Genomic DNA, 23,351 nt, shown 5'->3' with positions numbered 1-23,351 from the left:
CACATTCCTCCTCTTACTTTTGGTTTGATAGTGAATCAACCGTGCATAATATTTGCTTCAAGCATAGCTTTGTAATTTTTCTGTGCTGTTGTGCCTGGCTTTGAGAGCAAAGCCCACAACGCGTCGTTGTCGGTCTCCCGCATTGTGTCAAAGGAAAATCCTACAGCAAACCAGCCCATGGAAAGAGGTGGTCTGCAGGCAGCATAGATAACTGTCTGCAGGCAACATTTGCAGCAGATCAGTGGCCATTCCTTACCTGACCCTAAAACCCCTCAGCAAGTATGAGGATATGGTCCCAAGTATTTGCATTCACTTTTACACACCAGAGCTGGCTCTTAGAGCAGTTGTGTCCTAAACACGTCAACTTTGGACTACCGCGTGGCCCGAGTGGTAATTTCATTTTTTATGCGCGCTGGAAAAAATTTCCAGCACTAACAAAGCAGTAATCGACATTGTACGTGTGTTGATGATTACCGCCCGAGACCTTACCGCTAAGTCAGTGGGGTGGCGAGAAGGTCTCATGCCCAAAATGAACGCACGGCAATTTTCATTTTGCCGCATGTCCATTTTCGGCCCCCCCCCCCCCCCCCCCCAAGGTCTTTTTGCAGGTGCGCTGAAAAATGGACCTGCGCGTGCCAATACACATGTCTACACCAGCACAGGCCATTTTTCAGTGCACCTTAGTAAAAGGACCCTTGGTTACACTGAAAACCAGACTTCTTGAAGGAGGGAGATGTTTTTTAGGACAATATTTGGGATGTATAGGGCTGGAGTACAGCGCTGGGAGCTGAGAAATTCTCCCCTCCCCCCCTCCTTCCTGGCCTCGCAGCACTTGCAGTATGATCTGGGGAGTCACTTAATCTCCCTGTGGAAGCGCAATGCAGTAAAGAAACATATTAAATCAGTTTAGCTTATTTCATTAGTTTCTATGCCCATGTTTTCAGAATACTGATATCCCGATATTCTTTTGAAATGGACTACCAGGCTTCACTGTATACAGAAACTATTAAATGGTTATTATTATTATTATTTATTGCATTTGTACCCCACATTACCCCACCTTTTTGCAGGCTCAATGTGGCTTACAGAGTGTTGTTATGATGTAGTCATTACATAGTAACATAGTAGCTGACGGCAGAAAAAGACCTGCACGGTCCATCCAGTCTGCCCAACAAGATAACTCATATTTGCTGCTTTTTGTGTATACCCTACTTTGATTTGTACCTGTGCTCTTCAGGGCACAGACCGTATAAGTCTGCCCAGCACTATCCCCGCCTCCCAACCACCAGCCCCTCCTCCCAACCACCAGCTCTCGCACAGACCGTATAAGTCTGCCCAGCACTATCCCCGCCTCCCAACCACCAGCCCCACCTCCCAACCACCAGCTCTCGCACAGACCGTATAAGTCTGCCCAGCACTATCCCCGCCTCCCAACCACCAGCCCCGGCACAGACCATATAAGTCTTCCCAGCACTATCCTCACCTCCCAACCACCAGCCCCACCTCCCAACCACCGGCTCTGGCACAGGCACAGACCGTATAAGTCTGCCCAGCCCTATCCCCGCCTCCCAACCACCAACCACAGGATCTTAAGTACAATCGCACATGAGTGTTGCGCATGAGTGGTTTAAGGAATGATTTGTTTCATTGAGGATTGTTTTGTAAGCTTTGTGAAGAGATGTGTCTTCAAAGATTTGCGAAAGTTGGTTAGATTATCCATGGTTTTCAGGACCATGGGTAATGGGTTCCATATTTGTGTGCTTCTGTATTAAAATTATTACAATTTTTTCATTTTTTAGAAGCAAGTGCTAAGACACGGGATGGGTCCAGTGTGCCTTCGAGGAAGTGGTGGAGAAGATCATTCAGACCCCAGGACTCTGGGAGGACAGAGATGCCAAACAAGGCCATCCGGCTGACAAAAACCACATCGGCCCATGCAGGGAACCTGTAGCGGATACTGTTCTCTGACTTAACCTTCAAGACTTTCCAGAGCCAGGAGCCTGCACTGCCCTAGGCCTCTTTCCTGCAGCTGTTCTGAGCCCAGGTGGCTCCTTTATGGGTCATACCATTGCTTTGAAGAACTGAAGAGAGGACCCTAATGCTAATTATGCTGATAAGGACTCCAGGATAGCCTAAGATCAATTTACTGTAATGAAACATATTTGGACCATTCCGCCTTCTCTTGGAGGGCTGCTGCTCACTGATAGATGGCTTCCACATACATAGCACCCTCTGAGAAGGACTGCAGCAAAGGAAATGGTACCCCTGTTTGGAAAGATTTGTTAATGTAGTGGTTATTGTTGCAGGGGGGGGGGGGTTTACCTCACGGTGACGTTCCATTCCCGCCAGTGGCATTGATTCCCATATGCTGCCCTGCCACCGCCGGCACCCGCCTGTTGTCTCTGCTGCGGCTGCCTCAGCCTCTGATGAAACAGGAAGTTACGTCCGAGAGGCGGCTGGAGTAAAGGCAAGAGGCGGAAGGCAGTGTTTGGGAATCGCTGCCAGGTTTGGAACGTCACCGTGCTGTAAAACGCCGTGAACGGGGAGACGTCGCCCCTCCGAGGTGCCGCTCCTGATGAGTGCTGCCTGGAGGTCCCCTTACTCACCTTATGGGCTGCCCCGGCGCTAACCGCGTAGACACCCATAATATTCCTGTGGTTATCTACATGTGCTAAAAACACTGGTGCATCTTAGTAAATGGGACCCTTAATTTGTTATGATGTTTTTGCAGACAAACTCCTTTCAGTACAGGTTGTGCCCCACCCCCTCAGTTTTAAGCATGTAGTTGCTTCTCACGTGCTTCTCTCCCACCTTTCCTTACACTTAGATTGATTTTTTTCTTCTGTAGTAGCACGATAGGATCAAGTTGTATATTTATCATAATTATCCTTCTGGCTCTTGCCTCTTTTTTTCACCAATCCTTGCAACTGTCCACTTACTTTTGCAAGCAATGACTGCAGATGGCTCTCCTGAAGGTCTGCTCAGCAGCTGTCCGTGCTGTGTTCATGCTTTCTGCCTCTGTGGAGTGCTGATGAGGACTGGCACAACGCCAACTCCTTATGTAGAAAAACTTTGAAAAATATCTTGTACTAAATTTAAAATGTATCTATTTTACTTGCTCACTGTCTTATCAGAAAATATATTTTTCTAGTAAGTAGCATTTGAGGTGTAGATTTGTGCTTATTTGTCTGCTTTCTTATATGGGTTGTGTGTCTCTGCTCCCTAGCGGCGTCAGGCCCTGCGCTGTGCAATTTATTCACTTACGATGTGCCGTAAGAGCCAAGTCACATGTAGCTCTAATTTACAAGAATCAGTTTAATAAAACTTCTGTATTGCAAAGTATGCAACCGAGAGGGGGCTGCCCCCCTCTACCATTTCTGTGCAGCAGAGACTGGCATAGGGCATATGTGCTGTTACGATGCCTTGAAAACCATGCAGTGAATGATTTGGCCTTTGTACAACAGGGTGATCCCTGTGGGAAGGTGAATTTTATAACAAACATTTTTGGCAGGACAAAGTTCAAAAAATGTTGTTAAGAAAATGGTGTCGCTGACCCTATTGATTATAAGTATTGCCATACAGGGACAGACCAGAGGTCCAAGCCCAGCATCCTTTTTCCAACTGTGGCTGATCCAGGTTAAAATTACCTGTCAAGATCACAAAACAGTACACCACATTTTATGCTGCTTATACTAGAAATAAGCAGCGGCTTTTCCCCAAGTCCATTTTAATGAGGGCTTATGGACTTTTCTTTTAGGAAGCTATCCAAACCTTTTTTTAAACCCCACAAAGCTAACTGCTTTTACTACATTCTCTGGCAACAAATTCCAGAGTCTAATTTCACGTTGATTGGCCTCATAATACAATGTAATTAAAAAATGTGGGTGTGAAACTGCTTTCACTATTTATGTTCATTCATGAGCCGGGGGGGGGGGGGGGGGGGGGCTCAGACTGCTGCAGCCCATTTCTCATACATTTCTAGACTCCCCCCCCCCCCCCCCCCTTGGCGGTGCAGTAATGCAGACATACAGCCCACTCACTTTGAATGGGCTGCGTCGGCCATTGCCGTGCGGCAGCTGCTAGTGTGAGGCTCAGTATTGGGTTTATTCAAATGGGTGTGGAGTCCTGGTTTTTGATTTTTCTGCGGTCACCTCATTACCCTTTAAATGGGCTGCCTTTTTAACAGAGGAAGGATGAACGTGATGAACGAGGCTCCTCAGGAAAATTGTCGGTGCCTGGACTGTAAGAAAGTGGGAAACCCGCATTGCTGTATTGAATGGGGGCTTGAGCAGAGCAGCTTCTGTCCATGGGCCATGCAGTTCCAAGAGGCCACTGATGTCACAAGGGGGGTGACCACGGCAACTATACTGGTCCAGCTCAGTGATGCCACGTTGTGGTCCTAGACCATCATTATTAGCAACCCCAGCTATCAGGATGAGCCGGTTAAACCGAATGCCCACCTTCTCTTCAAACTGCCTGCAGAGGAAATGGGATACTTACATGTACAATCTGCACAGGACCCGGGTCGCAACTGGTATGGGGAACGGGGTATTGCAGGGGCCCGTCTTTCTCCTGCCCTTCTTTTCAAATGATGCTGGCGAATTTCTACTTTGTGTTCGAAGGGTCGTGGTGTGTTTTAATAGGGGTGAGCTGCCCTTTGAGGCGGTTACGTTGAAGTCCAAAATTTTGACCCAGGCCCTCTCGGTGGCCTTTGTGAGTTCTAAGGATTATCTTTTGAAGGAGAAGCAGCTGTGGATTTGGCTTCATAGGAAAGGGGGTACAACTAATCTTAACCCCTGTGAAGTCTTTGTGTTGTAGTATTGGGGGGGGGGGGGGGGGAGAGAGAATTTGTGTTTCATTCCCATCTAGTCAGTGTGGGGTTTTTTTTTTCCTATCAAAAAAGGTAGTACTCAAAATGCCAAGCCGCCCTTCAGGGGTGAAGTGATCACAGAAGGACCCACCCTACAATAGCCAGACCCCTGTAACTGGTCACAGAATTGGTGTGTAGGGCCTGATTTTGTTCATTAAAACTTAGGGACCGTGGGTCAATTTTAGCAGACAGTGGAAAAGGTGGCAGTACTCAGTACCCCCTCTAAAAAAAATGCCCTATATCTAGTACAGGACGTACCTGTCTGTGATGTGGGCTGATGAGCTGAGCTGGATTCTGGTTTTGCCAAAAGCTGCTTGTTCTCTCTGGGCAAACTACACTGAGCTATGACATGAAATGTGGTCATATATGTGGAGCACCAGCACTGAAGTAAGCCCCATGCTTTTTGGAGGCAAGGGTGTGGGGATGGTCGCTCTTACCCCTTGTTTCCCAGCAAGCTTGATGCAGCAGGGAACATGATAGTGTGAAAAGCTGGGACCAGTAAAAATGGTATTGACCATTGCTGCTCTCATCCTGCCTGTTTATCTGCTAATCACAGCCTCGCTCTCCTGTTGGGCTGCTTCACTACCTACCTGTAGCCAGAGCCTCACCCTCGCCTTCCCTTCCTCTCCCTGACAAACACCAGACAAGCCCCAAATTGAGGAGGAGGGTAAGATGGACTTCAGTACTCCCGTTATTTTTCCAGCAGAACTAACCCTTGGAAAAGAGACTGGTTGGGGGAGGGGGCACTGAAAAACAGGTGGACTCTTGGGAAGTGGTCCTAGAGGGGGGGGGATGTGTAGAGAAGAGTGTGTGGGGAGCGGGTGAGAAGGGAGGGAAAGCAAGATGATGGCGGTGGTTGTGAGAGAGGAAATGAGCCTGAGGCAGTGAACTGAGTGTGTGAGAGAGGAGATTTAGATAGATAGATATAGGTGGGGGGAGTAACAAAGAAGTGGCTAACCTGCACGAAGGCGAAGGGAAGGAAAGCAAAGAGGCTTAGAGAAGACCGAAGGGAAAAGGTTATAAATGTGGAGGAAGGAAGGAAAGGATAAAGAAGGGGAGAAGTGAGAGTGCCAAGTAAATGAAAGAACAGAGGGAGAGATTTTGCACACCCAGTCGCTCCCTACCATGTGGCAACACAATCATCCATCCACGGCGACCTACAGATGGACCACAGTTACCCAACAGAGGCATAGGCGTGGGTGGACTGAGCTCTCTCAAGAGCTGAAGACTTTCCCCTAGTGGCACAGAGAATGCTGCTGCCCACCACCTTGGCAGTCTGCGGCAGCTTGCTGAGCCACTGACACCGGCGCTCGTGTACGCTCAGTTTTCAGCATATGTGCAAAATCGAAGCATGTGCCAGTGATTCAGGGACCTGCCACAGAATGCCAAGGTGGGCAGCAGCATTCGTGGTACCATTGGGGGGGGGGGGGGTGAAATCTTCAGCTGATTGGGCTTGTGGATCCCCACCAGCTCAGGTAACTCTCTTTAGAGGTTAGAGGGTGGGGCGGAGAGAGCGAACACTTGGCACCGGCTCACTTTTTCTCTAGGCCTACCCAAAATCTGCTGCCACTCTATGGTACTGATTACCCTGATCCAGGCATGAGACCTTTTGGCCAGCCCTGGTTCAGGGTTGCCAGATTTAAATAATTTTTCCAACCCAAACCAGCCTCTAAACCTGCCCAAAAACCGCACACCCCGCCCCTGCCGTCAGCTCTGCCCATGATGTCAACAGCTCCGCCCCCGACATCAACAGCTCCACCCCCGATGCCATTAACCACACCCCCCCCCCCCCCCCCGCGGGGCGAAAAACCGCAGCCAGCAAGGAAAAAAACCCCGCCCAACGGAAAAGAAAGCTGCCCAAAAAACCGCAACCCGCAGCGGGCAAAAATTTCCCACAGCGGGTCACGGAAAGCCGCCCAATTAGATGGGAAAACCGCCCACCTGGCATCTTTGCCCTGGTTCTGAATTTGCATTCCAAAGCAGTGAGGTGATTTATAACCGCCTCCTAACCACCGGTGCTGCCACCCAATCTCTACTAAATGGATCCTCAGAAGCTTAGCAGAGATTGGGTGGCAGCACCGGTGGTTAGGAGGTGGGGCTAGTGGTAGGGAGGCGGGGCTACTGCTGGGCAGACTTCCACGGTCTGTGCCCTGAAAATGGCAGATACAAATATGCGTTTATCTGGTTGGGCAGACTGGATGGACCGCACAGGTCGTTTTCTGTCGTCACTTGCCCTTTGAAAGCCAGTGCTCAAGTCCCGTAATCCATCAAGATGGGGTGGTCAGAATTCCAGCAGTGTGTTCCAAAATCTCCACTTGTCGTCTCTGAAAATGGGGTCATAATCAGGAAAAAGTTTGGGAAGCACTGCCTCAGGGCGTAAGTTTCCAGCGCTACCTGAGGCAAAAAAAAAACCTGCTTCTTAATGATAGCTGTAGTCCATCGCGTCTCAGTTTACACTTCTGCTGGTTTGGACAGTCCTCCACGGGTCGTTTCTCCTGTAACTGTGAAAGAGAGGAAAGGTCTTCCTTCTCCTTTCTGAGGCCTGGCCATTTTCTTCACCTGGAGCAGGGGTTCGTAACTTGGGCTCCACGGACACCTGCAAGATTTCAGGGCATCCTGAATTTGGATGAGAAGAAAATGACAATGTTATTTTCATTAACCTGAAATTTAGCTTTTCTTTCAATAATGAAAGGGGTCTTTTTTTACAACGGTGTGGTAAAAATTGACCTTAGCACGCGGTAAAGACCAAGTAAGGGCGCCCTAAGGCCACTCTTACTGCAGCTGTAAAGCCCCGGATTTTCTATTTTTCCATTAATGGATGTGCACTAATGTTGCCATTTTAAAAAGTTACCGCAGCAACACTGCCACCAATTTCGTAGGCTGTAACGGCTCCCACATAGTAATGTAGATGCGCTAACTGATTCACACAGGAATCGCCAGTTTCTGCCCTCCAAAAATTCCCCCCAAATATTTACTCTGCTGGTACTGTACGGACATTCCAAAACTAATTCATGACACTTTACTTTGTCCTGCGTTAGGTCACTTTTTGCTGCGTTAGCGCTTAGTAAACAGACCCCAAAGTCCTTTACGGTCTCCAGACTCCAAAAATGTTTATCGTTGATAAATCTCACTATGTAAAACTATTGTACGCTAAAAAAAAGTGAAAACAAAATCCATTTAGTTTTCCGAAAGCATGTAATTGACAGCATTCAACACACATTCTGTTTCATAATATTTTGTATGTGTATTATAAAAGAAACCAATTATGTTCAGTCTATATCTATGTATTATTATACGCATCTAAATGCATTTTTCCCAAGAAAGGGCTGTAGGTTTCAGCAGACTTTCAAAAGCGGGTAGAGGACCTTGGCTGCCTCTAGCACCTTATGCCATTTCTAAGAGGGTCTTTTACTAAGCCATGGTAGCGTTTTTAGCTTTTGGTAGAAATCAGCCCTGTAAACGCTGAGGCGCCCATATGGCATTTACCACCAGCTAATTTCTACTGTGAGCTGAGAACACAACCGCCAGGGGTGTAGCCAGACGTCATGGTAGGAAGCAGCCAGAGCCCAAGGTGGGGGGCACATTTTGGTCGCTGCCGCCTCTGTAACATCTTGGCTGGAGTGGGTCCCCAACCCCACCAGCTGAAGACTTCATTCAGCACTGGTCTCCGGCACCACCACATTGCCTTCTCTGCTCTCTCTTCCCCTCACGCTCAATTTCACTATAAGGAGCGTGTCCAACGTGAGAGAAAGAGAGAACAGGGCTGGTGGGGGTTGGGGAGCCCTGCCAGCCAACCAGGGCCCAGAGCAAATTTGGGGGAGCCCAGGCCCCTGTGGCCCCACCTAGCTACACCACTGGCTACCACGGTTAGTAAAAGACACCTTAAGTATACAAGCTCACACTTTGGAGTGGAGGAGTGGCCTAGTGGTTAGGGTGGTGGACTTCGGTCCTGAGGAACTGCGTTCGATTCCCGGCACAGGCAGCTCCTTGTGACTCTGGGCAAGTCACTTAACCCTCCATTGCCTGCCGCATTGAGCCTGCCACGAGTGGGAAAGTGTGGGGTACAAATGTAACAAAAATACAAAATACTTTGCACCAATAACGTGCCAAGGCTATTTTATCCGCGTTCCCTAATGCCTGTACTATCGGAGAATTTAAGAACAATGTAATATTATGCTATCTAAACTGCTCTTTGTGAATGTCGCTTCTAAACGACAATTAAAATCTAGATTACTGCAGAAGTATTTTTAATTTTTGTGTATGGCCTAGCTTTTTTTTTTTCTTTTTTGTGATGCACTTTCAATTCAAGGGGTGGTAGCGGAATAAAGAACAGATTGTAACGTACACTATGTTGCCTTTCTATGGCCAGGCCTCACATCTCTAAAAGTGCCGTATCCCAAGCAGTTTTGGTGGTCAGTTCGGAACAGTGGCGTAGCCACGAGTGGGCCGGGGCCCACCCACTTAGGACTCAGGCCCACCCAACAGTAGTACACGTTTAGCGGTAGCTTGTGGGGATCCCAATCTCTGCCAGCTGAAGACTTCCCCCTGATGGTAACGAAAATGCTGCTCTCCATGATACTGGCACCTACGCATGCTCAGTTTTCAGCGCGTGTCTGCTGCAGACTGCGAAGGTGGAGAGAAGCATTTTTCCACCAGCTGAGATATTTTCTTGGTGTGGTGGTGAACACTTGGTGCCCACCCAAAATCTGCTGTCTGGCTACGCCCCTGGTTCGGAAGGTCATGGGATGGAGCGTAGAGCATTTAAGAGAGTAAAGAGCTAATTTATAAATGTATAACATGTTTGCAATGTGTGAGAAAACTGATCAGCTCTTTCAATACAACTGATTTTTTTTCATCCTTTTTCTTTTCTGCAGCCAAAGCGGCAGTTGATAATAAACCGCCTCAGAGCCTTGTATACCGTTCGAATAAACAAAAGGTGGAGTATGCAACCTTCTTTAATGCAGAAATATTAGGGAAATGAGAGGGAATGGGGGTCACACAGCACGCGGATAACCTCCGTGATGCCTTTAAGGCTTTCGTTGCTAGCATTTTCTCTTCTGCTTTTATATTTAACTAGTAAAAAAGGCCCGTTTCTGTTTTAAATGAAACGGGCGCTAGTAAGGTTTTCCTCGGAGTGTGTATGTTTCAGAGAGTGTGTGTGAGAGTGACTGGGTGAGAGAGAGTGAATGTGCGAGTGTGTGTGTGTGACAGATAGTGAGTCTGGGTGCGAGTGTGTGTGTGAGAATGAGTGTGCGCGACTGTGTATGTGAGACACAGTGACTGTGAGAGAGAGTGTGTTTCACACAGATACACTGTGTGAGAGAGAGTGAATGTGCGAGTGTGTGTGTGTGTGTGTGACAGAGAGAGAGTGAGACTGGGTGCGAGTGTGTGTGTGTGAGAATGAGAATGAGAGTATGTGCCAGGGCCCCCCCCCTCCCTCCCACTTCTAGGGTGGCCGCCCCCCCCCAGTCTGTCTCCCAGTTGCAGGGTCCCCCTCCCTCCCTTTTTCCCAGTCGCAGGGTCCCCCCTCCTCCCCTTCCTCCCTCAGTTTAAAAACGACAGTGTAAAACAGCAGCCCCTAGTTTTGCTTGTCTTTTAGTGTATACGAATGACGGCTGCGCAGGGAGTGGAAACAGAGATTAACCAATGTGCTTCCTTGCTTACCTCCCCTCCCTCCCTTTCTCGCTTTTTCCCAGTTGCAGGGTCCCCCCCTTCCCCCCCATCCGTCCCCCCCTCCCTCCCTCAATGTAAAAACGACAGTGTGAAGCAGCAGCTCCTAGTTCTGGTTGTTTTTTTGTGTATAGGAATGACGGCTGCGTAGGGGAGTGGAAACAGAGATCAACCAATGTGCTTCTTTGCTTACCTCGCCGTCTCGCCGCCCTCCCTCTTCGTCCTCTTCGACAGTCCGAATCTTTGGGAGGGAGGGCGGCAGCGTTTTTTTGAGGGCGGAGTCAAGTGTTGAACTGGGTGGGAGGGGCGTGAGGGCGGTTAGGTTACGCGGAGGGGCGTGAGGGGTAACGTCACAGAGTGTGGGAGGGGCGTGAGGTGGGACGTCACTGATGGTGCCTCGCAGACCACGGATCCACGGTCCCAGGCAAACAACGTTGGAGGTGAGAATTATATTATAGGACTGGTGAGGTGAAGTTTGTGTTTTGAAGTTTTGGAAAGCTTCTGCTTAGCTAGAGCTGGCATTATATATGCATGCCTTCTACCTCCATTTTATGCAAATCTCTCTCATTCATATTCATTAGGGATAAACGGGCTGCTGGCAGCCCTTGAGGACTGGGAGTGAAGACTGAGACATTAAGTGGCCCTTTTACTAAGCTGCGATAAAAGGGGGCCTGCGCTAGCGTTGATATGTATTTTTGACATACTCTGAGACCCCCTTTTACCGTAGCGGGTAAAAGGCCGGGGTTTTTTTTTAAAAGAAATGACCATGCAGTAAATGAACCACTTATCGCACACCCATTTCGGGGTGGGGGTGGGAAGACCTTACCGCCACCCATTGAGATGGCGTTAGGGGTTCCGGCAGTAACTGGGCAGTGCTGATTACCGCTGGGTAAGCCCCAAAGGGAAGGAGATCTCCTAAAGCAGGAGAGGTGCCCATTTTGAATCTTGCACACCTTTTAATTCCCATAACCCATCCTTAAAAGTGAAAAAAATCTTTGAGACAAAAAGAGACTGAGGTAACTTCATCTTACCGAGGATAGGCTGAGCCTAGTTCTGGTTTGGTTTATCCCCTGGGTGAATGGATTAGTTAAAATTATTTATTGCACGCCAGTCCACTGTCCTCGGTGAGTAGTAACAAACATATATACTCATACTAACACCCTGAACACCATAAAACAAAGACAAATCCATACATGACTTCCTGGAGAAGAAACCTGTTGAAAGGAAAAGGCCGTTACTTTACCCTCAGCTCATGCCTGCAAATGGGTCAACATGACAAGAATGAACCTTGTCCCAGATCACTTTCCTCCGTGATGGCGTTTCGATTGTCCTAAGAAAACAAATGTCATCTCCACACATACAGTAGCAACAGAACCAGAACTGGAACTCCAGGTGGAGGAGTGGCCTAGTGGTTAGGGTGGTGGACTTGGGTCCTGAGGAACTGAGTTCAATTCCCACTTCAGGCACAGGCAGCTCCTTGTGACTCTGGGCAAGTCACTTAACCCTCCATTGCCCCATGTAAGCCGCATTGAGCCTGCCACGAGTGGGGAAAGTGCAGGGTACATATGTAACAAAAATAAAATAGATACTATTGGACATTCTACATGGAATGTTGCTACTATTTTGGAGATTCTACATGGAATGTTGCTACTATTGGAGATTCTACATGGAATGTTGCTATTCCACTAGCAACATTCCATGTAGAAGGCTGCGCAGGCTTCTGTTTCTGTGAGTCTGACGTCAGACTCACAGCAGAAGCCTGCGCAGCCACATTGATGATCTGCAAGGACCGACGTCTACATGGAATGTTGGAATAGCAACATTCCATGTAGAGTCTCAAATAGTAGCAACAGTGGAAGAGTGGCCTAGTGGTTAGGGTGGTGGACTTTGGTCCTGGGGAACTGAGGAACTGAGTTCAATTCCCACTTCAGGCAGCTCCTTGTGACTCTGGGCAAGTCACTTAACCCTCCATTGCCCCATGTAAGCCGCATTGAGCCTGCCACGAGTGGGGAAAGTGCGGGGGTACATATGTAACAAAAATAAAATAGATACTATTGGAGATTCTACATGGAATGTTGCTACTATGGAGATTCTACATGGAATGTTGCTACTATTGGACATTCTACATGGAATGTTGCTATTTCACTAGCAACATTCCATGTAGAAGGCTGCGCAGGCTTCTGTTTCTGTGAGTCTGACGTCCTGCACGTACGTGCAGGACATCAGACTCACAGAAGCAGAAGCCTGCGCGGCCACATTGGTGATCTGCAAGGGCCGACTTCTACATGGAATGTTGCTAGTGGAATAGCAACATTCCATGTAGAATCTCAAATAGTAGCAACAGTGGAGGAGTGGCCTAGTGGTTAGGGTGGTGGACTTTGGTCCTGGGGAACTGAGTTCAATTCCCACTTCAGGCACAGGCAGCTCCTTGTGACTCTGGGCAAGTCACTTAACCCTCCATTGCCCCATGTAAGCCGCATTGAGCCTGCCACGAGTGGGGAAAGTGCGGGGTACATATGTAACAAAAATAAAATAGATACTATTGGAGATTCTACATGGAATGTTGCTACTATTGGACATTCTACATGGAATGTTGCTATTTCACTAGCAACATTCCATGTAGAAGGCTGCGCAGGCTTCTGTTTCTGTGAGTCTGACGTCCTGCACGTACGTGCAGGACGTCAGACTCACAGAAGCAGAAGCCTGCGCGGCCACATTGGTGATCTGCAAGGGCCGACTTCTACATGGAATGTTGCTAGTGGAATAGCAACATTCCATGTAGAATCTCAAATAGTAGCAACAGTGGAGTGACCTAGTGGTCAGGGTGGTGGACTTTGGTCCTGGGGAACTGAGTTGTATTCCCACTTCAGGCACAGGCAGCTCCTTGTGACTCTGGGCAAGTCACTTAACCCTCCATTGCCCCATGTAAGCCGCATTGAGCCTGCCACGAGTGGGGAAAGTGCGGGGTACATATGTAACAAAAATAAAATAGATACTATTGGAGATTCTACATGGAATGTTGCTACTATTGAGATTCTGTTGCTACTGTTGGAGATTCTACATGGAATGTTGCTACTATTGGAGATTCTACATGGAATGTTGCTACTATTGGACATTCTACATGGAATGTTGCTATTTCACTAGCAACATTCCATGTAGAAGGCTGCGCAGGCTTCTGTTTCTGTGAGTCTGACGTCCTGCACGTACGTGCAGGACGTCAGACTCACAGAAGCAGAAGCCTGCGCGGCCACATTGGTGATCTGCAAGGGCCGACTTCTACATGGAATGTTGCTAGTGGAATAGCAACATTCCATGTAGAATCTCAAATAGTAGCAACAGTGGAGGAGTGACCTAGTGGTCAGGGTGGTGGACTTTGGTCCTGGGGAACTGAGTTGGATTCCCACTTCAGGCACAGGCAGCTCCTTGTGACTCTGGGCAAGTCACTTAACCCTCCATTGCCCCATGTAAGCCGCATTGAGCCTGCCACGAGTGGGGAAAGTGCGGGGTACATATGTAACAAAAATAAAATAGATACTATTGGAGATTCTACATGGAATGTTGCTACTATTGAGATTCTGTTGCTACTGTTGGAGATTCTACATGGAATGTTGCTACTATTGGAGATTCTACATGGAATGTTGCTACTATTGGACATTCTACATGGAATGTTGCTATTTCACTAGCAACATTCCATGTAGAAGGCTGCGCAGGCTTCTGTTTCTGTGAGTCTGACGTCCTGCACGTACGTGCAGGACGTCAGACTCACAGAAGCAGAAGCCTGCGCGGCCACATTGGTGATCTGCAAGGGCCGACTTCTACATGGAATGTTGCTAGTGGAATAGCAACATTCCATGTAGAATCTCAAATAGTAGCAACAGTGGAGGAGTGGCCTAGTGGTCAGGGTGGTGGACTTTGGTCCTGGGGAACTGAGTTCGATTCCCACTTCAGGCACAGGCAGCTCCTTGTGACTCTGGGCAAGTCACTTAACCCTCCATTGCCCCATGTAAGCCGCATTGAGCCTGCCATGAGTGGGAAAGCGCAGGGTACAAATGTAACAAAAATAAAAAAATAAAAACTTGAGGAAAGAGAAAGCAGCAGCATCGGTGGCATTCTCCCGCCAGGGCCAGCTTTGCCCCCACCCACTTTCTCTTTCTGTTTATTATGGCTTTGTAATTTTAGTTGAATTCTTAAGACCTTTGTGTGTATGTTTTTTTTTCTTGTCTTCCCTGTTTGTCCTGTTATTTTGTATTTTAGTCCTTTTTATTTTCTTGTTAACCGCTTAGAAGTATATTTTGGATGAGTTGCAATATATCAAAAATAAACTGAAACCTTTTGGGACTCACAGGCAGGATCAGAAGTGGCGGATACCCCTGGCATTAGAGAGGGGAGGGAGGGTGGGGGGACAGAATGCCACACCCTACGTCTGGAATAAACTTCCTGAGCCCCTACGTCTTGCCCCATCCTTGGCCACCTTTAAATCTAGACTGAAAGCCCACCTCTTTAACATTGCGTTTGACTCGTAACCACTCGTAACCACTCGCCTCCATCTACCCTCCTCTCCTCCTTCCTGTACACATTAATTGATTTGATTTGCTTTATTTTTTGTCTATTAGCTTTGTAAGCTCTTTGAGCAGGGACTGTCTTTCTTCTATGTTTGTGCAGCGCTGCGTACGCCTTGTAGCTCTATAGAAATGCTAAATAGTAGTAGTAAGTAGAAACAATGCCTAGTAGGCATGGGCTGTCATTTGAAACAAATGTTGTCCACCTGTAATAGTGTGTCCTCTTCTTGGAGGATGCCCTATTTACCAAACTATTTACTCTTTCCAAAATTATTAGGACCACGCAATGAAGCTACAAAGTAGTAAATTTAAAACAAATCAGAGAAATCACTCAACGTGTAATTAAACTCTGGACTTCGTTGCCAGAGAATGTGGTAAAGGCGGTTAGCTTAGCAGGGTTTAAAAAAAGGTTTGGACGGCTTCCAAAAGGAAGAGTCCACAGACCGTTATTGACATGGACTTGGGAAAAATCCACGGCTTATTTCTAGGATAAGCAGCATAAAATGTATTGTACTGTTTTGGGACCTTGCCAGGTATTTGTGACCTTCGGTCTGTCCCGGTATGGTAATACTTATGTACTTATGCACATATTCTCTCTTTGATTAACATTTTATTGTCTTATTGTACTCCTGGACCTTTTGCAGTTTGACTATTCACCATTTATGGTGCTAGTAGTAGGTCTGAATTTACCTACTGACAAGTCTATTATTTTGGGTGATCACTGGATAATGTAGCATTATCTTTCATTAATTTTTTAGATTCTTTAGGTCAGTCTCAGTACGTTAAGGGGAAAACCCAGTCTGGGGGTCACTGGCTCGATCTCGTTTTTTAAATCGTAACCTTCCTTTTAGCTCATTTGTTTTTAAAGAACACAAGTTTGTTCCTTGGCCTGATCATGCTCATATTTATTTAGAGCGATCCTTTTTGCTTAAAGACTGGAATGTTAAATTACCCGTTAGAAGTTGGAGTCTAACTGTTTCTTTGGATGAAATAGCTCCAATCCAAACCGTGAAATTCCTCGTTCAAACTATGTACCGTGGTATACAGATCAGTTAAGAACAGTGGCATTGCCAGACAGCCAATTTTGGGTGGGCATGACTACTACTACTAATATTTAGCATTTCTATAGCGCTACAAGGCGTACGCAGCGCTGCACAAACATAGAAGAAAGACAGTCCCTGCTTAAAGAGCTTACAATCTAATAGACAAAAATAAAGTAATCAAATCAATTAATGTGTACAGGAAGGAGGAGAGGAGGGTAGGTGGAGGCGAGTGGTTACAAGTGGTTACGAGTCAAAAGCAATGTTAGAGGTGGGCTTTCAGTCTAGATTTAAAGGTGGCCAAGGATGGGGCAAGACGTAGGGGCTCAGGAAGTTTATTCCAGGCGTAGGGTGCAGCGAGACAGAAGGCGCGAAGTCTGGAGTTGGCAGTAGTGGAAAAGGGAACAGATAAGAAGGATTTATCCATGGAGCGGAGTGCACATTTTCTCTGCCCACCCTGTCCCCCATCTCAAAGTATAATGAGGATCCCCAAGCTTTGTCGACTGGAGACTTTCTCTGAAGGTGGCCAGAACTCCCTTTTACCAAGCTTGGCAAGCAACAGCAATGTCCTTAAGCCACTGATGCCAGCACCCCATGTATGCTTAATTGTCAGTGGCTCAAGGATGCTGTCTCCAGCTGCACAGCTTGGTAGAAGGGAGATCTGGCTGTCTTTTGGAGGAGGTCCTCGGTTGGGGATGCTTGGGGTTCCCCACCAGCTATCCAGCAAGCATGAGGACTGGTGTTAGACATGCTACAGCCCAGATCGGAAAATAAAGGAAGGCTCCCCTCTCCTCCCTGCGTCCACTCTGTTTTCCCTACCTGCCATTACTATCACACTGAGAGACCCTCACCAAATACAGAACAAGGGATTACAAATTAGAAATAAAAATATTTAGACAAAAATTGAACTGGGAACTCCCAAGAAGTTAAACTTGGCGTCTACTGCAATACTGGAGAAATAAAAACAGAAATGCATTTCCTTTTCTACCGAACACAATGCAAAGGCATTTACTATGCACATTTCCCAAATCTAACATATTCCTTTTAAAAATTTCAAAATAAAATGTTTCTTTCTACCTTTGTGGTCTGGACATTTTATTTTCCTGTCATGTTAGTTCCAGTTTCTTTTCACTGCTTTCCTGTGTCGTCAGCTAATCTTCCTTCAAGCGGCTGCTGTCCATTTGTCTTTTCTCCTCTCTCCTGTCTATTCCCTCACGACAGCTGCCTCTGACATATTGATCATTTCTTGTTAACTTTTTTTCTCTCTTTTCTGCCTTTCTGTCAACTCAAATTTCACTCTCCCTCACCCTTTTCTCCTTCTTTTAATGTTTCAGCTACCTATCAGATTTCCATCTTCGTCTCTCACCAACTAGCTCTCCCATTTCCCATCTTGCTTCTTCTCCAGCCCTCCATTCCCTTTCATCTTTAACCTGCTCCACGTTACCATATTTCTACCCTCTGTAATCACTATCTTGTCATTCATTTCTTTGGCATCTCCTCCTGGCCTCTTCTACCATTCCCTCCACCTTGCTAGCCCAGCATCTGCTCCCTCTTTCTGCCCTCCCCACTCTCGTAGCCTGACATCTCCCTGTTCCTTCTCTCTTCCTTCTAGCTCTCACCCCCATGGTCCAACATTTCTCCCGCTCTCATCCCTCATTCCCATTGTCCGGTACCCCTCCATCACTTCCTTCTGCTCATGGATCCAACATCTCTGTCGCTCTTTCTTTCCTCTCCATCTCCTATCTCTCCATCCCTCTCATCTACCCCCGTGTCCAATATCTCTCCCTCTCTCCCATTGTCCACCATCTTTCTCTCTCGCTCTCCCTTGTTCCCAGGGTCCAACAATTCTCTTCCCCTCCCTCCCTCCATGCAGCATTCTCTCCCTTCCATTGCCATGTCTAACATTTTTGCCTCTCTCCCAATGTCCATTTTTCTCTCTTCCCCCCTTGTGCCCTCTCTCTCTCTCTCTCTCTCTCTCTCCTCTCCATGCATCATCTCTCCTCCCCTCCACCCCCTATGTCCAACATTTCTCCCTCTCTCACCCCTCGCCATGCAACATCTCTCCCTCCACCTCCATATGCCAGCTTTCTCCCTTTCTGCTCCACCCCATTGCTGTATCTCTCCCTTCCTCCTGCTGCACCTCATGTCTAGCAATTCTCTCTCTCTTGCCCCTGTCCTTCCCTTGCATCTCTCCTTCCCTTCACCACCCCCATATGCAAGACTTTTCACTCTCGCTCCTCTCCACCCCTTTGCTGCATCTCTCCCTTCCTCCCCCTTTCCACCCCATGCCCAACAATATTTCTTCTCTCCCCCCCCCCCGCAGCATCTTTCCTTCCCTCCCCCACAACTCTCCCTATTGAGTCAGTTTGTCTCCAGCAGCGGTTACCACGTGCAAGAGCTACACACTTTTTAAAGGAGCTTAAGGGGGGACGAGGGAAGTACAAGACCTTGGGAGCCCTGGAAGAAAATATAAGCCTAGACAGGCAGAGAGAACTTGGAAGAAGTGTCCTTGCCGGCTAACTTTGAAAGATTATAATTTTCAATTACAGTCTTGTTATACTGTCAGCATGCTGCATGGAAGCTCAGTGATCATATTTCAATAGAAGAATAGACCAAGCTCCATCTTCAGCAAAAGTGCTTTTTGCAAATTGTAAGGAAATTTACATCAGTAAAAATGCAAAAACAGACGATCCTTTCACAAGATCTTTTTAGTGGTTTTTGTTTAAAAGTTCAGTAGATAGTTTCTCAATTTCCAGTAGAAATATATCAACCTGAGAATGAATCACATTTCTGGTCTGAGTTTTCAGTTGTTTGAGTCTCATTTAGAAATAAAAATTCTGACGATAGTTAATAATTCCTTTTGTAAACTGGAGAATGTTCATCCATCCACTGTGAAAGCTTTGAAAGTTCCTTTTTTTGTCTTTTTGCACTCGTATGGTTAATGCATCCTTAAATGAGGGACTTATGCCACCTGCTTGTTGCATTTGTATCCCACATTTTCCCACCTATTTGCAGGCTCAATGTGGCTTACATAATTTTGTTATTACATTGTCATTCCAGGCTCTCAGATATAGCTATTAGTAAGGTGTAGAGATTTAGTAATAGAAGAAAGAAGGAAGTAATTAGGGGATAAGTGTAGAAGGTGGACTTTCAAACTGGGTGGGTTGGTGAAGTGGATTAGTGAGGCTATAGGTTCTTTTTGTAGGCCTTGTTGAAGAAATATGTCTTCAGAGATTTGCGAAAGTTAGTTATTTCGCCGATTGTTTTCAGGTCTGTAGATAATGCATTCCATAACTGCGTGCTCAAGTAAGAGAAGGCAGTGGCATGCATGAGCTTGTATTTTAGTCCTTTACAGCCGGGGAAGTGCAGATTGAGAAATTTGCGGGATGATCTTGTGGCGTTTCTGGGAGGTAGGTCCACAAGGTTTAGCATGTAGGTTGGGGCGTCTGCGTGAATGGTTTTGTGTACAATCGTGCAGATCTTGAACGAGCCAATGAAGTTTCTCTCTTAGGGGTTTTGCACTTTCATATTTAGTTTTTCCAAATATGAGTCTGGCGGCAGTATTCTGGGCTGTTTGGAGTTTTTTGATAGTCTGTTCTTTGCAGCCAGCGTACAGTGCGTTGCAGTAGTCCAGATGGCTTATTACCATTGACTGTACCAAGGTACGGAAGATGTATCTCGGGAAGAAAGATTTTACTCGTTTGAGTTTCCACATGGAGTGGAACATCTTTTTCGTCGTGTTCTTCACGTGGGCATCGAGAGTGAGGTTTCAATCAATGGTAACTCCAAGAATTTTCAGGTTTTGTGAGATAGGAAGAGAGCAGTATGGTGTGATTATGGTGGAGACGTTTTTTGTGTTATGTTGTGAGATGAGTACAAGACATTGCGTTTTAAGTTTTAGTTGGACCTCCGATTAAAAATTCCAAACTAAATCATACAATCATTGACAATTATCGTCCCATCTCCTCATTGCCTTTTTTTTTTTTTGCAAAAGTAATTGAGAGTTGTGTTTGGGCAGTTAGATGATTATCTTCAAGGACTGGGCATTTTGGACCAACTTCAATTTGGTTTTAGAAAAGATCATGACAAGGAAACATTGTTGATCTTTCTGTTGGATGGTGTCAAAACCAGTTTTGATAGAGGGACAAAGTTCCTACTGATTGCTTTAGTAGATGACGGCAGAAAAAGACCTGCACGGTCCATCCAGTCTGCCCAACAAGATAATTTCACCTGTGCTACTTTTTGTGTATACCTTACCTTGATTTGTATCTGCCATTGTCAGGGCACAGACCGTACAAGTCTGCCCAGCAACTATCCCCGCCTCCCAACCACCAGCCCCGCCTCCCACTACCAGCTCTGTTATCCAATCTCGGCTAAGCTCCTGAGGATCCATTTCTTCTGAACAAGATTCCTTTGTTTATCCCACGCATGTTTGAATTCAGTTACCGTTTTCATCTCCACCACCTCCCGCGGGAGGGCATTCCAAGCATCCACCACTCTCTCCGTGAAAAAGTACTTCCTGACATTTTGCTTGAGTCTGCCCCCCTTCAATCTCATTTCATGTCCTCTCGTTCTACCGCCTTCCCATCTATGGAAAGGGTTCGTTTGCGGATTAATACCTTTCAAATATTTGAACGTCTGTATCATATCACCCCTGTTTCTCTTTTCCTCCAGGGTATACATGTTCAGGTCAGCAAGTCTCTCCTCATACGTCTTGTAACGCAAATCCCATACCATTCTCGAAGGTTTTCTTTGCACCGCTTCCATTTTTTTCTCCTGCTTTTGACACCATTAATCATAAAATCTTATTGAATCAGTTACAGTCAGTAGGATTGACTGATACTATATTCTGCTGGTTCCATTCCTTCTTAGGAACATGTATTTAATGAATTTTGATAATGTGGACAAATGCAAGGCAATGCACATTGGAAACAATAATCCGAATCATAGTTACCTGATGCTAGGGTCCACCTTGGGGGGTAGCACTCAAGAAAAAGATCTAGGCGTCATTGTATTATCATACACTGAAATCTTCTGCCCAGTGTGCGATGGTGCCCAAAAAAGCAAATAGGACTCTAGGAATTATTAGGAAAGGGATGGTGGATAAGACCAAAAATACTACAACGCTTCTGTATCGCTCCATGGTGTGACTTCACTTTGAATATTCAATTCTGGTTGCCATATCTCAAAATTGATATAGTGGAATTAGAAAAGAATCAAAGAGCAACCAAAATGATAAAGGGGATGAAACTCCTCTCATATGAGGAAAGGCTAAAGAGGTTAGGGCTCATCAGCATGGAAAAGAGTTGAATGAGTGGAGATATGATTGAGGTCTACAAACTCCTGAGTGGTGTAGAACGAGTAGAATTAAGTCGATTTTCTATCTGTTCCAAAAGTACAAAGACTAGGGGACCCTCAAGGAAGTTACACAGAAATACTTTTAAAACAAATAGGAAGAAATATTTTTTCACTCAACAAATAGTTAAGCTCTGGAACTCTTTGCTGGAGGAGGTGGTAACAGCGGTTAGCATTTCTGGGTTTAAAAAAGGTTTGGACAAATTCCTGGAGGAATAGGTCATATTCTGCTATTGAGACAGAGATGGGGAAGCAACTGCTTGCCCTGGGATTTGTAGCATGGAATGTTGCCACAATTTGGGTTCTTCTAGGTACTTGTGACCTGGCTTGGCCACTGTTGGAAACAGGATACTGGGCTAGATGAACCATTGGTCTGACCCAATATGGCTACTCTTATGTTCTTGAGAAATTTGAGCTTGTTGCATGTTCAACTGGAGTTCCCCAGGACTCCTGTCTGTTTGCGGTGCTTTTCAATATTTTCCTTATACCATTGTGCATGCTGGGCTTGATGGACCTTTGGTCTGTCCCAGTATGGCAATGCTTATTAGACTTTTTGTCACAGATGACAGTTTTTGCAAGGTTGTTGAATCAGTAGTCTGTCCTCTGATGGACTACTACAATGCCCTCTTCATAGGCATTGCGAGTGGTTCGTTGAGGGTTTATTAGTTACTCAGAACTCTATAGCATGAGTTATCACAGGGAGGCCATACTATGACCATATATCACTCCTATTATGAAGTCCTTGCATTGGCTTCATATGAAGTTCTGTATTGAGTTTAAAATTTTGGTTTTTAAAGTATTGGATGGTTGTGTTTCCCCAACACTCAGTTCCACTAAGGTACTATCAACCTTTAAGCTCTCTTAGATCTTCCCAAAAACAGCTGCTTAAAGTTCCAGAATTTCGGCAGGTTCGTCTGGAAGAGTAGAGATCTGCCTGTTGAGCTTCGCTCTGCAGAATATTTCTCAGTTCAAGCTTATAGGTTATTAGATTAATGATGCTGCTCTGCTTTTTGGTAATGAATGAATCTGTATTAATGTTGAGTGAATTGTTTTATTTTTATGTTGTTTGATTTGTATTTTTATAATTTACTTTGTATGTATCTTTGTTCCCTTCTTAGAATATTTCAGATATAGCTGGTGACAAGAAAATGTATTATTATTAATAATCCTATAAAATCCAGCACCCAACGTTCTGCTTAGCGTGCACAGAGGGGCGCCCAATTTATAGAAAGTCAGTTGTGCGTGCTAAATAATTTAATAATTGGCTGTTAATTGGAGTTAACCAATTGGCAGTTGTACATGCAACTATGTAGCTATTCTAGAAGCTGCGTGCACGTATTCTGTCATGCGCAACTTCTAGAAACGTGGCTGTGGGAGAAGCATGGGCGGGTCAGGGGCTTGCCTATGAGTTAATGCGCACAGGTCATAGAATACTAGGGATTGCACACCTCTAGGCGTGAGCTCTTGCACCGACCTTTGACATGGAATAAGTGCGAACTTAGGCTAATATTTTATAATGGCACTTCCACGTGGAGCAAATGTTATGGAATTCACTCTTACCAAGCCCAGTACCTACATTTTGACATTGCTTGTTGAATTACCCCAATGTACCCTCTTTACACATAGTCCACACTCTTCCTCTAGGATGCATGGGCAAACTATCACACATGTGTGAACCATCACAAGTGCACGCTCTTGGAAAGAGGGCACACAAAGAGGCATATTTTCAAAGCACTTTGGGAGGCTAAGTTCCATAGGTTTCTATGGAACTTTGGGAGGCTAAGTGCTTTGAAAATGAGCCCCATATATATGTGTTTATTATCCAAATTTAATACACTGCCTGGCTGCAGTTAACGT

General features: G+C 46.1%; 1 protein-coding gene across 1 annotated transcript in view; it reads left to right on the top strand.

The window, feature by feature from the left end:
- Window positions 1–23,351, top strand: part of LOC115481995 (ras-related protein Rab-18A-like) — a gene marked incomplete in the record, with an annotated part of 104,465 nt that overhangs the window by 33,532 nt on the left and 47,582 nt on the right. The window contains 1 exon segment of the mRNA XM_030221515.1: window positions 9,745–9,806. Coding sequence (XP_030077375.1) covers window positions 9,745–9,806 — 62 coding nt within the window.

The sequence above is a fragment of the Microcaecilia unicolor genome, chromosome 12, assembly GCF_901765095.1.
Source record: "Microcaecilia unicolor chromosome 12, aMicUni1.1, whole genome shotgun sequence".
Classification (NCBI taxonomy): Eukaryota; Metazoa; Chordata; class Amphibia; order Gymnophiona; family Siphonopidae; genus Microcaecilia; species Microcaecilia unicolor.
The sequence above is the reverse complement of the archived record's forward strand: the minus strand, read 5'-3'. Positions and strand labels throughout refer to the sequence as shown.